The sequence below is a fragment of the Oryzias latipes genome, chromosome 20, assembly GCF_002234675.1.
Source record: "Oryzias latipes chromosome 20, ASM223467v1".
NCBI lineage: Eukaryota > Metazoa > Chordata > Actinopteri > Beloniformes > Adrianichthyidae > Oryzias > Oryzias latipes.
The window spans coordinates 2347358-2364853 of NC_019878.2; the positions used below are offsets into that span (position 1 = coordinate 2347358).

At 38.5% G+C, this 17496-nt stretch overlaps 3 protein-coding genes across 3 annotated transcripts in view; all 3 read left to right on the top strand.

Annotated features, from left to right (window-relative positions):
* Positions 1–17496, top strand: part of LOC105353610 (hemicentin-1-like) — a 703897-nt gene that overhangs the window by 118507 nt on the left and 567894 nt on the right. The gene's annotated exons all lie outside the window — the stretch shown is intronic.
* Positions 1788–2867, top strand: LOC105357492 (regakine-1). The gene is made up of 4 exons (XM_011492560.2): positions 1788–1920; positions 2291–2417; positions 2493–2554; positions 2636–2867. Exons 1-4 carry the CDS (start codon positions 1851–1853, stop codon positions 2662–2664), a joined length of 288 nt encoding a protein of 95 aa, XP_011490862.1. The 5' UTR covers positions 1788–1850; the 3' UTR covers positions 2665–2867.
* LOC111946607 (G2/M phase-specific E3 ubiquitin-protein ligase-like) lies at positions 11977–12714 on the top strand. Its single transcript, XM_023950051.1, has 2 exons — positions 11977–12188; positions 12254–12714. The coding sequence occupies exons 1-2, from the start codon at positions 12068–12070 to the stop codon at positions 12478–12480; spliced, it is 348 nt and encodes a 115-aa protein (XP_023805819.1). The 5' UTR covers positions 11977–12067; the 3' UTR covers positions 12481–12714.

Below are 17496 nucleotides of genomic sequence, written 5' to 3' on the forward strand. Positions count from 1 at the left end.
CAGCTTTGAGTCCTTTTTTGTTTGCTATGCTGATGGACAGGCTGACAGACGAGGTAAGACAGGAATCTCCCTGGACAATGATGTTTGCGGATGACATCGTAATTTGCAGTGAGAGTAGAGAGCAGGTGGAGGAACAGCTAGAGAGGTGGAGGTTTGCTCTGGAAAGAAGAGGCATGAAGGTCGTAGTAAGACAGAATACATGTGTCTGAACGAGAGGGATCAAGGTAGAAGCGTTAGGTTACAGGGGACTGAGGTGAAGAAGGTGCAGGAGTTTAAGTACTTGGGGTCAACAGTTCAGTGTGATGGGGATTGTGGAAAAGAGGTGAAGAGGCGAGTGCAGGCAGGTTGGAGCGGTTGGAGGAAAGTGTCAGGAGTGTTGTGTGACAGAAGAGTGCCAGCAAGACTCAAAGGAAAGGTGTACAAGACAGTGGTGAGACCAGCTCTGCTCTATGGGTTAGAGACGGTAGCAGTGAGACAGAGACAAGAGGCTGAGATGGAGGTAGCAGAGATGAAGCCTGACATGAAGTTGGCTAACGTTAGGGTAGAAGATGTTCATGATAGAGTAAAGGATGATTCGCTGTGGCGACCCCTGATGGGAAAAGCCGAAAGAGAAAGAAGAATGTTTGTTTTATGTAATCAATTTTTAAAATGTTTTTCCCTTTTCCTTTTTCTTTAACTGGTGACATCTGAGTCAGTGTGGGGATGAAACAGTTTCTTTGAAAGGTTATTTGTGTCCATCACAATTTTTACTGCTTATCAGTTTTTTGTTTTGTATCTTTCAGTAAAGATTTTTGGATGTTGTCATTGCTGCAGTCTTGTTTCAATAAATATTAAATGGCGAGGACGTATCCAGCCCTTTACTACTTTCTTTACAGTCACAGTCCTATTCACACACTGATGGCGGCTCTGCTGCCAAACACTGGGGCCAACCTGTTACCACCAGAGGCAATGTGGTTGTATCTTACCCAAGGACACTTCCACGCATGGGCAGGAAGGGTGGGGGCTGCACCTGTGACCTTTGATTAGAGGTCAACCTCCAGGCTGAAAGAGTTGCTTCAATTCTCTGAAATATCAATAGTATTTCTACTACTATAAGGTAGTGAATAGAACTGTCTTTGTCTGTTGGTATATTAACTTATCCAACACAAGGCCTCTAGTGTTGGACATGTTTTTCTGTTACAACAGGGGTTGTGGATCATCCGACACAAAAGGTGTATATTTGTATAAACCCCTTTTTAAATTAGGCTAAACTTTATTTATATTGATTATATTGGGGGGGCACAAACGAAAGGGGGGGTTAAGGAATTTGAAGGATGATTACGTGAGTGGGGGGGTTATGTCGAATGAAAAACCAACAAGTTTCTGGAAGTACTTAATCATTACTGTCAGGTGTAAGTGTTAGTCAAAAGGGGCGGGGCCTGTCCACACACTCCAATGTTACCAACATACCTGTTGACCCCAAAAATCTTCACATCCAAACATGTCAACATGTACACAACACAACTACAGTTCCCACGCACACACTTATGCATGTAGACCAACACATGTAAAGCCTTTCATTCAGTCATGCAGACTATTTGTGAGGTGAGTGTTCACGTTCTGCTGAGATGGATGAATGGAAAACGAGGCAGAGTGCCCGGTCGCCACGCCAAAGCAGCAGCGGTAGCCAGGGCCCCCGACATCGGCATGGCATAGCAGATCGTAGAAAATCCACCCACCAGACAATTACTCAGCGAAGTGGGTGGAGGTGTTATGAGGTCAGACTGTGCTCACGTCATCTGAGCTGCTCTCAGTCAAAGCCATAAAGACCCTGTGGGAATCTGCCGGTCAGACCTCTGAAGCAGCTCACAATGACCCCAAAGACCCTGTGCGTGATGCTCCTCGTGCTCTCGGTGTGTCTGAGCATCCACTCCCATGCAGGTAACCGCTCTTTCATGCTTTCTTCTCAAGTTTTAAACTGCTGCTAGAAGTTCCTCTGCTGCAGTTCCTGTGAGAAAGACTGACAGCACATTCATGTTTAGCAGACCATTTTGAAGATGTAGTTTTCTTTACACTCAAATTCAGTTATTTATACGTTGAAATGTAATTCCAATGATCTATCCAGACAGGACCATGTCAAAAGTAGTTTAGAATGTGTAACATATAGGTTATTTATGTAAAATTATGTAAAAAGGCCAAAAGTTATCTCCTTTTTTGCTTCAAAGGCAAACATTGACTGAAACTAAAATGATTAGGCATTAGTGTTTAACAGCCTTTCCTTTGTTCTTTACTGCAACATCATTTCTTTCAGTTAAATTCCCGCACGGAAAGCATTGGAACTGCTGCGAAACAGCGATCCGCAGAGACTTGTCAGCGGAGGTCACTGGCAACACGTATAAAGTCCAACACGCCAAAAATAAGTGTGTGAATGCCATCAAGTGAGTTTACTGGAAACATGTGAAGGAAACAGACTTTAAGCTCTGCTTTTCATAGTCTGCTTTCTGATGTTTTAGATTCAAAACGAGAGACGGACAGACCCTTTGTGCCCATCCAGACGAACAGTGGGTCAAAAACTGTAGGTTTCACTGAGACTGCATCCCATTCTCACTCCACTGTTAGACACCTTCTCACTCTTCCATTCTCTTCTTTTTTGCAGTGATGGCTGGAATGACAAACAAGCCTTGAAGTCAGTCGGCTTCTCGACTGTCCTGCATGGCACACTTCAGTCATCATATCTCAGGAAATAACACCTTTAAAGTTCTTCCTATGTAGTCGTTTCACAAGCTTTCTTCCTTTTTTAACTTTCCTGTGCTTGTAATGTGTTTTTGTGGTTTAGCCACTTTGGCTGCATAATGCAATAAAACGGCATCATTTGATATTTGACAGCATTTTTCTCTGCACACGTTTTCTGTTTCTGAAACAACAGCGTTCTGCAGCTGAGCTGTGATATGTGCATGTAAAGCTGAGAGATGATGTCTACATTTGAGATGCTTAGCTTCTGGAAGCTGAAGCCTTTCCTGACTTTGTTTTTCCACATCAGACTTCCTGTTTGAACAGTGAGAGTGAATCTAAATTCTAGAATTTTTTAGATTCTTTTTAGAATCTAATACCTAAAAAGCACATAAACTACCTCAATGGAGACAAAGACTTTGGTATCATCTTGTGGATTTAAACGGCGAGACAGAAGTTGAGACAGAAAATCTGATGACTTTTTATTCAAAATAAATCAATTTTTATTTTCATAAACAAGAGAATATAAATAATCTCATATTTAATGTTCTTGGTAAAACAGTGAGAGTGAATCTAAATTTAAAGGATGAGAGGATTTACAGAGAGCAAGAAACTGGAAACATTAAAGGAGAAATGACACATTAAAATAAAAGTCTGCATTGCTACTGTGTTTCTACCACTTAGAAGTGTTTTGACATAAATAATACATGATAAATAAACCTAGGCTTTATGATTTATGGTAAAAAAGCACATAAAGGACCTGAATCAAGACAAAAACAACTGAAAAGACTTTAGTGTCATCTTGTGGATTTAAACGGTAAGACAGGAGTTTAGATGGAGAGGTTGGTTATTTTTTAATCAAAAGAAATCTATAAAATAAAAAAAACGTATCTTTGTGATGTTATCTTATGCATAATTATCTATACACCTGGACTTTGTTGTATGTCAGACAAAAAACAGCAGAAGCTTCTCTGCTGGACTCTCCTCAGCTGAGCTTGGACGGCGTCTTCTTCTGTCTTCTGTCACTCAGACTCTCTGATGATTATTACCTCCTAGCAGAAGCCTGGACTGTTTCTCTTGTGTCATTCTAAAGCTTCCTGTTTTTAGAAAAGAACTTTTATTGAATCCATGATTTGATTTGAGGGTAAAAAGGAAAAAGAGCAGAAAACAAATGTTTTATTGACAGTTTGAAACAGAGGAGTTATCAATGTACAGTCAGAAACAGGATTTATTTTGAAGGAGCCTGAATGAGGAGCTGCATTTTCAAAATTTTAACTCTTTTTTTTCCCATCAATGTTCTTATTTTCTGATTTTACATCTTACATAAGTGGATAACATAGAAACAGTAGCACATGTAATAAAAATACAGCAGGTGAGCATCATTTAAAACAGGTACAATCAGCATCAATATGACTGAGTCCTGGAGAGTCTCAAAAATAAGAAACTGAGGCACAAGGCAATATTGTAGAGCTGCAGAGGAAGTGTTATTGTGTTCAAAGTCTTTGAAAAAGATCAGTCAGATCCTTATTTCTGATATAATTAATTAAATGTCCCCCAATTCTGGCAAAAGTGTCTTTCTTGTTTTTTAACATGTAAGTTATTTTTTCCAATGGTAAACATGAAGACATTTCTTGAAGCTATTTTTGAACACTTGTCTTGTTCACCCCTCTCCATGAGAGAGCAATTACTCTCTTTGCTTGTAATGTTCCCAAGTCAGTTAATTTATCGTTATAGCTACTTATATTTAAATTGTTGGGATATAAACCCAAAAGGAATAATTTTGGTTCCAATTCCAAATGTGAGTATTTTCCCATTCCCTCCATAAATCTTTTTTATCATGCCTATGCCTTCGTTTGCCCACTCTAAGCTCTCATTGTTTCTGCCTGGGAGGAATTTATTGTTTCCCCAAATTGGGCTGAATAAAGACAAAGAGCTTGGTTCTTTTAAGTACCTTTGTGTGGTTTCTAAGACATATATCATATTTTTAACTATTGGGTCAGGTGTAGATTTTTTAAGACTCCTGAAATTGTCAGAATAAATATAGTTAGAAGAGGTAGGTTCAGGGGCAGTGACTCCATATTTAACTACGAGGCAGGATTTCCTTCAGCGTAAAACATTAAATATAAGAGAGATAATTTAAGTCTTGGATATGTGTTGTTCCATAGGAATTGGTTAAATAGTTTTTTCATTTAGATAAAGAATCCTGATGGAGGTGGCAGGGGAATGTTCTGAAATAAGTATATTATTTTGGGTAAAATGTTCCTTTTTAATATGTTTATTCCACCAATCATTAAAAATGAAAGGTTTGATCATCTTTCTATAGATTTAGAGATTCATTATGACGGGGTTGTAATTAGTTTTTATTACATAATCCAGTTCAGGAACAATTTGAATTCCAAGGAAGGTAAAGCAATGTACATTCTTGAAAGGCTGCGTGTGTATGGGCGGTTTGGTTCTTTCCTCACTATTTAGTAGCATTATTGATGACTTTGAGTTGTTTGTTTTATAGCCAGATCAGTGCCCAAATTCATTAATTGCTTCTACTAAAGCAGGAATTGAAGTTTCTAAATGTTTTAGGAATAGAATTACATCATCCACATCTAAGGCAATTTTAGTGTTTATCCCTGAACCAAGATTAATGCTTTAGGTTCAATTGCTAAATTAAATAGGAGGGGAGACAGAGGACAGCCTTGTCTGCATCCTCTCCTGGTGTTTATTGGTTTTGAGATTGTGCCATTGGTAATTATTTCTGCGTAGGGATATTATACAGTAGTCTAACTGTTATGTGACCATTTTCTTTACTTTTTAATACTTTACAGTACTTATTTTAGTGGGGTCAGAAACAATCTCTCCCTTGTCATTTCTGAGTTCTGAAATTGATCGTTCCAATTGCAGTTGTTTTATTCGCCAGGCTAGAACTTTACCAGATTTTTCTCCTTGGTCAAAGACTGATTGTTTAAGTTTTAGTAGGTTTGCTGTAGCTTTTGATGCTGAAATTTCATTATATTGCGATCGTAACCCTTGTGCTATCCTAGGCACTTTAACGTTGGGAGTGGGGTCATCTAGATCCACTAGACCAGGGGTCGGCAACCCAAAAAGTTGAAAGGGCCAAATTGGACGAAAAAAACAAAAATATTAAGCCTTAATTTAAGCCTTATAATGAAGGCAACACATGCAAAATGTATCTATATTAGCTATATTAGCCTTCTATCAAAATGAGTAAGTTGCTACAAATACATAGTGAGCATTAACAACTAAATGTTTATTTGCCCTGCAGTGCATTCTGCAGAGAACGACGCGTCACGTGACTGCTCTGTTGTGCTAGTTTAACTTCATTACAATATCAATGAATTATGTTTCATTGCTTTGATAAAATTAAACAAATGTAATAAAGAAATCCGATTTTTGATGTCATTTTTATTTTGAGGATTCGAACAAAAAACAACAAAATGGAACGTGCGTGACGTGCCCCTCTCTGGGAACTAAACAGAGTGCAATAAAACGCAGCCTGCGTTTATAAAAAAGAAAACAACAGCAGCCGTTTGAAAAGGTAAAGTACATAAAATCAACTTAATATAGTTAAGTTTGATTTCTGTGCAAAAAAGTCAGTGCAAGGGTGAAACAGCAGCATCGTCTTCCTTCACTGTACATCTCTGGCAAAGACAGTCAGTTTGAGCTCGAATGACAAAACAGCTTCAAGCATTTGCGGCGCCTGCAGACTTTCATTCAGCTTGTTTTGGTGGCTTGTCACAGTCATATCCACCAAAAAGTGCAGCTTTTCGAGCCACTCATTATCTTCCAGTTGCGGGTAGTTCAGGTCTTTGCTTTTCAGGAATGTTTTCACGTGTTCTAAACAGACGACAAAGTGACGCAAAACGTCACCCCTGGACAGCCATCGGACTGTGGTGTGTAGCAGGAGATCAGAATATTCGCTTTCAACTTCATCAAGCAATGCACGGAACTGACGCTGGTTCTATTTACATCAGCCACCTGCCTAGCGGTCTGCTGCCCTACTGGTAGCAACGTGTGTCGCAGGCTATGACGCAAACCTTTGTTGACAGAAATGTTGAAATTTAATATTGTAGTGGCGGTCATGCGCATTTTAGGTCTGTTAGCAGCAGGGGATTGTGGGATGTGGTCTCCTGATTTAATTAGTGCTCAGCATGAGCGTTTCTGTTTTATGAGGTGCCGTGTAGGACATTATTCAGAATTAGCATTCACATACACATGTGAAATTTCTCACACACACTAGTGAAATGCTTGTATACATACAACTGAAAATGTATTCATTCACATACACATGTGAAATCTCTCACATACACATGTGAAATCTCTCACATACACATGTGAAATGCTCTCACACACACTACTGAAAATGCTCTCACACACACTACTGAAAATGCTCTCACACACACTACTGAAAATGCTCTCACACACACTATCCAAAATCCTCTCACACACACTACTGAAATCCTCTCACACACACTGAAATCCTCTCACACACACTACTGAAATCCTCTCACACACACTACTGAAATCCTCTCACACACACTACTGAAATCCTCTCACACACACTACTGAAATCCTCTCACACACACTACTGAAAATTTCAGTAGAAACAGAATTTTTTTTAAAAACTTTATTGTTATAAAAGAAGTTGGTCGACGGAAGACACTTCAATGGAAACGGAAGTTGGTAGAGAGCGGGATTTTACTAGCAGTGGTTGGGATATGTCTTCTCAGTTCCCCCAAACAACTTTGGCCGACGCGACAGCTTTACTAACTAATGTCCTGGCTTCAACGGAGACTGTTCGCACCCTGTCGAACTCTACAAGCGCAGCCCTGCAAGGGACCCCCGTGTCCCTGAGTACGGAAACGGTGGATAATCGCCTAGCGTCACTTTTCCCGTCTCGGTACCGTGGTGGCGTCCCGTTACCACCAACAACAACCAGGAATTTGAGCGGACGCACCCCACGTTATCACGTACAGCAGTCCTTTGGCTCGTGGAGTATGGGCACAAAGAGGAAAAGGTAAATTAACGACCTTGAGTTCAACATTGTTGTTGTATATGCCTAGATAGAATTTCTGATGTTGTTTCAGAAACTGCGTGTCTGTACGTTAAACTGACGTTATGATAATCATTATGTGGTCGCAAATGACCGGTCAAGTCAACCGCCATCTGGCGACATGCTGTCACGCTAGCCATCATTGACATTTTACATGCGCATTTTATATCATAGTTTACGATACATGCGCTTAGCTAACTCAAATGACGGCATAAAGTGGTAATTCTATAAATATGTCACAATTACCTAACGTTTTTGTGGTCAGGAATATAATGAGTGCAATTGTAAGCTATATTTTGTCATATAAAAAAATATAATTTTGATTATAATTTTATAATAAGCAAAACTAATGGGAGATGAGGTATTTTGTGTGAAATATAATAAACCAGACAGACTCAAAGTGATTGTTTTGTCTGTTGTTGAGCATCTCATGGAATGGTACTAAAAAGAAACGATGAAACTCCATATAGAAGAGCACATCTGGTGTAAAGCTGTCGTGTCAAATCTTCTAAGTTATTCCATTGTAAGCTAAGGCAAACCTCCACTGGAATGTTGTTGTTTGTTGTTTGTTTGTTTTTGTTTTTGGTGTGAACTTCATTAGTTATTTCTGTATTTTGAAAAAAATTTGTAATGTTTTTTTACAGTTTACATGTTTTGCAGACCGCATGTTTTTTACACTTTTGCAGCTGTATTTATTTAATATTTATTTATTTATTTAATAAGAATCTCATTTTTGATAATAATTTTTCATAATAATTTTAGTAATATTTTTAATTATCTAATATAAATGTAATTTTGTGATGTCCTTTATTGATGTTATATTATATAGATTATTTCTGAATGTCGTGTTGCTGCCACAGAAATGAAATTTCCCCATTGTGGGATTAATAAAGTCATCTATCTATCTATCTATCTATCTATCTATCTATCTATCTATCTATCTATCTATCTATCTATCTATCTATCTATCTATCTATCTATCTATCTATCTATCTATCTATCTATCTATCTATCTATCTATCTATCTATCTATCTATGTTGTTACCAGGGATGTTTAGGATCATAACACAAGTTTGAATAAAACGGACTGCAGAAAAATGTTGAAAAAAATTCTTTATAGTCAAATTGAAGCTTTTGTCTTTATAGTCAGATTATAACATGTGAAACATAGAAAACAGTATTTTTTTTTTTGAAAGGTGATGCAAAACTTCTACTGGATGTTAAGTAACATCACAACAGGTTTGAAGAAAAATGACTGTCGAAAAAATGGAAAAACACACAATTGATTGAAAAACACACACTCATAAAGTTACATTTTTGGAGTCTAAGGTGTTTTTATTTCCCTGAACTTCTTACCTGAACGGCAATTTAAATCCTCCACTTTTGTCTCTGATTATGGTACGTTTGATATGTTATTCATGTACTAATATACCATTCAATGAGAAGCTTAAAATGATGTCAATGCGCATGCAAAATGTTAGTGATGGCTAGCAGTTCCACAAATGACGGCTCACTTGATTGCGGTCATAAATGGATATACTTACAGTTCAATTGATCCAAACATTGTTTTTCTGACTTCTGTTCAATTGCCATAATGGTTATTATTCTGTAACGTTGTGTGTGCATGGAGCAGTGATAGGATGGGTAGAAGGAGGTTCACGATGGCAATAACATCAATTATTGCCATATAAATCAAAGTAGGAGTTGATTTGTAATATAATAGATGTGATCTGATATTGCTGTTTTCATTTTGTTTCAGAGCTCACACACAGCAGTTTGACCATTTTAATAAAGATGTCATACTCCTTCCAAATCCATCTTGGGATGTGGTTTGTAAGCAAGGTTCAAAGTTGAAATTACATAGGCATGGACATATACTCAGTGCCTTTGAATTTCAAAAAGCTTGGGACTACCAAACAGTTGTGCAACGCATCAGGGAGGGCTTTGGCGAACACATTCCAGGGGATGTCAGGTAAAAGCAACATTTTAAAAATATCTGCACAATCCATTTCTACTGATAGTGACACAACAGTGATTTATGATATAAATGCAGAGTTATTGCAAATTCTGTAAAAATACAATGTTCTTTATAGCCTTCAGTTTCTGATGTCTTGTGGCACGAAGCTGGTGTTGCCTAAGCTCCAAGCCGGTCAAGAACTAACCGGATTGCTAATCCATAAAGTTTATAAAACCAGAGCCCTGTACATCAGACCATCAAAAACCCTTTTAGTAAGTGTTTTCTTCCATGTCACCCATTTTTACGTTTTTATTCTTTTGTTAGTATTTTTGAAATATGATATGATTGTTTTTTTTTTTGTTTTTTTACTTAAGAATGACTCCGAGGAAGAAAATGAACTCGATCACACCACCCCAAGTACACGTAGAACCACCAACAGCAGTGATGATGATTGTGTTGAAGTTCCACAAATTCGCACAAGCTTGGAAAATCATTGCACCACAAGCACTGCTGCCACGTTGAGTAGTCTGTCTGAAAGTCCAGACCAAGATGGCAACCCTGGCACTTGCACCAATGATGACGACGTCGGCTGTGTAAAAAGCCATCCAGTAGACCAGGGTGATTGCCTTCCTGGCACAAGTGGCACAGGCAGTCATATTGGACGTTCCCTTGTGAGAACTGCCAGCCCTGCCAACAGTAGTCAGGACTACTCTTCATATTTAAGACTTGTGTCAATGATTCCGGATGAGTCTTCAGATGATGAGGAGTTAAACCAGGCTATTGCTGCCAGTATGGAGACTCCACTGTGAGTACAAGGAATAGAAGATTAAGATGTCACCATCAGTATGAACTGTTTCATTTCAATATATTTATAACGGAGACATAGGTATTTCCATATACAAAATAATTTCAAAAAAGATTACTTATCAGTGCTTCTGTCACAATGTCTTAGCTTTTTCCTTTTTTGTCTTTTCTTTTGTAGTACAGAACAAGTACCTGTTCAAGAAATACTGCTGGAGCTTTCAAGCAAGATTAACACACAACAGCACTGCAAATTTAACATCAATCGCTCTGCTGTTTGGGAGGGAGCCGTGCGGGGATTCCGAAGGGTATCTTACAACCCCAACTCAGCGATCTGGGTTAAATTTTCTGATGACATGGGAAAAAATGAAGAAGGAGTAGATTTGGGTGGACCAAAAAGGGAATTCCTGAGACTGCTGATGGAAACCATTGCTTTGTCCCCTATGTTTGAAGGAAAAGAAAATAGCAAGAACCTGGCTTTAAACAGCACTGGTGGGAATAATGTCTCTGTCTGTCTATCTGAACTGTTACGCTAATGGTTAATGTATTATTCTTTTCAATTTTTTTGCAGCTTTAAGGGAGGACTGGTACTACACAGTTGGGAGAGCCATAGCAGTGAGCTTGGTGCATGGTGGTCCACCACCAAATTTCCTTTCACCTACGCTATTTTCTCTTTTGGTTGATGGTTCTGCAAATCCGGCCCTAGAAGAAATAGCTGACACAGAATTGCTTGAAAAAGTGAAAAAGGTGGTTTTTTTTGTTTGTTTTTAAATTGTTTCTTGGTGGATGGGCTAACAGGCCTTGTTGCTTTAAGTCAGAGATCTAAATCATTTTAGTCTAAGGTACTCAGCACTAAAGTTTTAGTGTATTTTTTTAATGTTATTTAATTTTAAGATATGCTTATTTTCATTTCAGTAGAATAATTTACAAAGCAATGGATCTTTCTTAATCACTATATTTAACAATTGAGTGGTGGGAAAAAATTATTTTCAGCTTTATGTCCTAACATTTCAAAGCAATCTATTTAACGATCTATATACCTTGTCTTTATTCAGTTTAAAAAAAAGGAACTTAAATGTTCTTAGATTAAGTTAAACAACTACTTTATAGCCAAAGTAATACATTAATTTCCACTCTTCATAATTCTAGGTGTCTGAGAGTGCAAACATAGAGGAGCTTGAGAAGTCCCAGGCAGTCTTGCTCGATTACTTGGCCAATGCAGGATGTCTGAGGCAGATGCAGTCATTAAGAGACAGGGATCTGTTGGTGCAGGACATTGTCATGTTTCAGGTCATTTACAGGGTTCAAGGCCCATTTCACAGGTATTCAGTATCAATAAGTTGTAATCAGAATAATCAGACTATATACAAAATGCACCAAAGCTGACTTTTTAGCAGACAAAAAGCATTCAACAATATCTAAAATTCTGTCTCATTTTCAGGTTTTGTGAAGGACTGACAACTCTTGGGGTTCCACAAAAAATCAGGAGTCACCCAGACTCTTTTCGTCCCCTTTTCTGCTATCAGCCATGCGTGATGACGGCTGATCAGATGGAGAATCTCTTCAGCATCCGCCTGTCCCCAGAGGGGAGCAACAAGAGAGCTGCTGAGGAAACAGTTGTCACATTCTGGAGAGACTATCTCCTGGATGCTGAAGGTAAGTGACACCTTTTTGTATATATTCTATTGCTACCTCTTTATGATGCTTTGTTTTGTGTGCAGAAGAAGAAGGGCCATCCAAACTGCAGAAGATCTTGGCTTTTGCAACTGGAGCCTCTGTTGTGCCAGCCATCGGCTTTTCCCCAACTCCTTCAGTGCAGTTCATGCACAATGAAGATGATGACTTTTTCTCATCAATGTTTCCTATGGCAAACACGTGTGTAAACTGCATCAAGTTGCCACTGCATACATCATACCAGCTCTCAGGGAGAAGTTTGATTTTGCTCTAGGGAACACACATGGATTTGGAAGAGCATAAACAGGCCTGCGCTAACAATTAGTTTGTGTCCATCTATTTCTGGTTGCAATAGTTGAGTTGCACAGTGTTTTGAAAAGTGCTAAATGACAGTCGTTTTAATTTTTTACATTGTGCTGTCTTGTTTTTGTCATAACAAGTTATTAAATACTTTTAAAAAAGTCAGCTTATATGTGTTTTTAAATATTTACATTGGAATTCTCATCTTTAAATATAGAGTTCACTAATTACATTTTGAAGTTTAACCTACACAATTTAAATTAAGTATGAACAATTGATCTGGTACGTTATGATTGAGTTGATATATGTACTAAGCCGCTTTTATCTGAAATTGGAACCAATCAGTTTCTTATAGTTCATTTTCATATTCACCTAGCCCACTAGCCCAGCTCAGTTAATACTTCCTGCTGTCAACATTCTGAGAAAACTAATTTCAAATACTTTTAGGAAAAAATGATTTATTGAAGAATGTTTTAACAAAACAAAAACAAATCAGGCATTCATTGTAGAAAGTTCACAAGTGAAGAAAAAATATCTATGCCATAGTTCCCATCATTTTCAAGAGGATTAACTTGTCGAAAAAGGTTCATTGTGGTCTCATTCACCATAGCATTAATGTCAGGAACTACAACATTGTTATTAGTTTGAAGTTCAGGCAATGGTCCCTGTTCATCAATGCCATAAAAGTCAGCTTCAAAAACGTCACTCAGAACTGGATGAATTCCTACGCTGTTAATGACACCTGTATGCCATAGCTGAAGAGGTGTCTGGCCACCTTGTGTGGAGAGGCCATGGTTGTTCCACTGACTAATGAACTCAGTTAATGCCCTTTCAATTCTTGGCAAATAAACATAATGCAAGCAAAAAAGATGTTGCTCATTCAACGAGTCCAATATACCCTGTGACTCCATGAAATTAAATATGTTAATAAAATGTCTGGATACTACTCTATTGAGTTCAGCCCATAGTCTCTCAATCCTTCGGTTGTGGACCGAAACACCTGTAATAACACTGTTTAAGCCACGTCTTTCCAACATAAACCGGGCAACTCCCACATTCTCCATGCCATGGTCACACCTAACTCTTAAAGGCAATCCAAAGTTATGTACCCCTTCCAAAAATAATGACAAAACGCTGGAAGCTCTGTTATTATACAAACATCGCAAATATATGATGGTCCTGCTGAAGCCATCCACGCAGCCATGGAAGACCAATCTCCATCTGACTAGCTTGTGGTTGCCATCAAAATGCCTGGTGGGAAACAGGAATAATAAATGCCATAAATCTCTCACATAACCACACGAGGGATGTTCTCACACATATGTTTGTTTACAGTCAGTCAGTTGAATGTTTATTAACAGTTTCCCATAAAATGATTAGAAATGAGTATTAAAAACAGAAACACTTAAATGTATGCTGTCAACTTACCATAAGTGGTTGGTCCCTTGAACGGTATAAATCCTGCGGTGGATTGCAGTACGACGCCTTAATGCTCGGCCCATAGGATCTACCTGACACAGGCTCTGTCTGACCCGCCAACGCTGAATCCTTAGACCACGTGCTCTCAGACTTCCAAGTATGTATGTTTCACCTGCATTTGGAGTATTCTGCAGCACATCAGTCACAGTCCTGTTCAGGTCTTCATTTGACAAGACAGTAAATCTTAATGGCCCAACTCCAAGAGTCTGTCTGTGTCTATACAAAGTCCTTCGACTGATTCCAAAGCACAAAGCAATTCTCTGCCATGTCATCCCAATAGATAAACAGTGGTAAATATGTTCGGCACATATGGCATATCTGGGCCGACCAGGACGACCAGTAGTGACTGTGGGGGGCACAACATTACTTGTGACATCAGGGGATTCCTGTCTAGCTTCATGTTCAAGCACCAAGGAACGAAAGCTGCAGTACAGTGATTCTAGAAGATCTATGACTTCCCTATTGTTAGGGTCAAATCTAGATAACTGAACAAGAAATGATGATAAAATTCGAGTACAATCATCAAGCTGCCTATAAAGTCTCTCCCGTGTAAAATCGTTGGTATCATGCCTTTGGAGAGACTCGATACATTGTAGGGCGCTAATGAAAAAATGTTCCACCTCTTCTTCATTGCTTCTGGATGTAAAAAATATTGATACAAATAAAATAAAAAAGAGGGCCAAACGAACAGACATTATAGAACACTGCCACTATCGGCCTTGGTGTTTAACAGCAGTAAACACTGATTTGCGTGGTCAAATTAGCCCCTCCTAAATTTTTAGTGCACTCCTATTCACAGCGTTACGAGAACTGAGTCTTGTTTGGACGGATCCGTCCCTGAGTCATACCACAATGCATTGCGAATGACCCACAATGCATTGCGTTTGAATTATTCGAAGATGGCGAACGGTTGCGCAAGAAAGAGGACATAAAAATGTAAGTATATTAAAAAGTATCAAGTATTTGTTGTAAAATATATTTGTAAATACGTAAGATGATGTGTTTCATATGTTATATTCCTCATTCGACAAACTACATTGTTTCGAAGCTCATCAATTTCGGTAATGCTAAAGCTAGCGCTAACGCGAATTAGCGTCGAAGGCTAAAAACAAACGCTGTTGATATTACATCAAAAAGCAGTGAGTTCTAACTGTGGTCATACGTTTTTAACACATTTTTTAAACGCTCAGCACGCTTGTGTCGGATGGGAGTCAGAGATCACACTTGATCAGATTTGTATTTATTTGTCATTAAACTGTAATCGTTGTCATGTTGGGTTAGGAGAGAGAAGAGGAGGAAAGAGCAAGTAGGGACGAAGAGCGACAGGAGAGTCTGTTAAGCTTACATAAGTTGAAAATATTGTTAAAAAAATGTAACATCATCGTTGTTTTTGCAATTTGTTTAATAAATGCATGAAAAAAATGAATTATTTATATGTATTATTTAAATTTGAGCCATTTTTAACAATCTCCCAAGGATTTTCATATAAATATCAAATGTTCATAATCACAATTTCGTTTTATATGTTAACATTTATTGTTATACATGTTAACAATAATTGTGATCCTCCAGAGTCATGTGTGTCACAGTTGGAGCTTAAAGGAAAGCGGAAATTTTTCCTCGCAGACGAATGCCACTTTGCTCGTCCTGTTGGTTCCTGGTGTGGTTCAACATCTGTGGCTCTCAGCAGTCCCCTTCGCTGATGCGCAGATTGTGCAGAATTGAACTGCAGGCAATGATTTTCATTGCAAAGGTTGGTTTTACTTCCAGTGCCCCCAGAAATATTGCTCTCCTCCTCATCTTCATCATGCCAAATGCTCTCTCCACCACAGAGCGTGCCTTGGTGTGGTGCTGGTTGTAACGGGCCTCACCCACATTCCTCATGGGTTCCCCGTAGGGTGTCAGAAGCATGATGGGATGAGCTATGGGTGGGTAATGTTTGATTTACATAAATTGGGCTTTTACGTAGAACCTGTGAATCATGGATTGATCCTGGATTCCCAACAAAAATATCTACACATTTGGCATAAGAGTCACATATAGCCTGCATTTGAATGGAATAAAAAAGCTTCCTGTTAAATAACAAGCTGCATTTTCTTTTAGGGCCTTTATTCTTATGTGGCAGCCATCGATGATCCCCACAACCTTTTGGAAGGGGGAAGACCAAGCGAGCGGCTAATATCCAGAGGCGACTTATGGTAGTTCATTCCCACTGGGAAGCTGGATGAGCTGGAGGATGCGGTCTGCCGTCCTGTGGACAATGTCCCTCACAGTGGACCATGGCATGTCAAAGGCCCTGGCTACCACACTGTATGATGTGCCACATGCCAGCCAGAACAGAAACACCAGGACCTCAGTTTCCTGTGCCCCCCCCTCCACCAGATGCTCGATGGTCCTGCGGGTCAACTGAAAATCCGGTCTTGTGTTGGACGGACCGTCAGCGTAAAGGGCCAGGACAGACACCTTTGTGTTGGCAAAGCAGTAGAGACGTGGAAGACCCTGGAAAATGCAACATTACTTATTTCATTGAGGAAATTAAATCTCATTTTTTTAATGTTTCTATTTATTTTGATGTCTTACATTTTAGATTATGAAGTATTTATTAATTCTGGAAAATCTCATGGTTTTTATTTGGCTGGGTTTTTGGATTTTCATTTAAACTTTTAAAAATGAAAGTTTTTGTTTTGTTTTTGTTTAAAACAAGTGATATGGTTTGACTCTGAATAAAAAATTCTAAACTTTGAACTCACAAGTGTTTCATGTAATTGGACTACACAACTCACTTGAAAAAGAATGTTAAACTCTTACCCAGCAGACTGTGTAACCTTGAGCATGATTAGTAACAAAGTTTAAGTTAAAGTTTAGGTTTAACTAAAAAAAAAGCTTTAAGTTTAACTCACAAGTTATTCTGTCTGGTCAGGGCATCCAGAGGAAATCTTCTGAGATGTCTGCTTGTCCTTGCCGTCCTGTGATGCTGCATATCTGCTCGTTTTCAGTTTGATCTCACGAAAAACGGTTGAATTATTGCCAGGAACACGGACAGATTCATTTTCAAAGCCATTTTCAGTAAGGTGTAAGAAAACTACAGAAAAAAATGCCTCCTTGCAAGAGCCCGTTAATCGTTCAGCGGCACAAAAACAAAATAAATATTGGCATGAAAAAATAACTTGGGGGTTTATTTATGAACAAATACATTAAATCAACACCAAAGTGTTTGTAATTTAATTATTTATAAATCAGTCACGTTTTCCATGATCAGTACACAGCAGATTCATAAATAGTCTTTGTAAAATGTTCATATTTATTATGTTTTTACTCTGACAAATAAGTGTCATTCTCCGCGTTAAATAGGAGTAGTTCGCCTCCAGACCAGGTGGTGGCGGTAATGCGCCACTTTGTTTCCGTGTCAAGCGCGTTATAAACAACACCCAAAAGAAAAAAGTACTGAGCACGGGTGTCTGAATTGCTTTTAAATTCAGAGAACTATATAGAACTATATAGTTCTGCACTA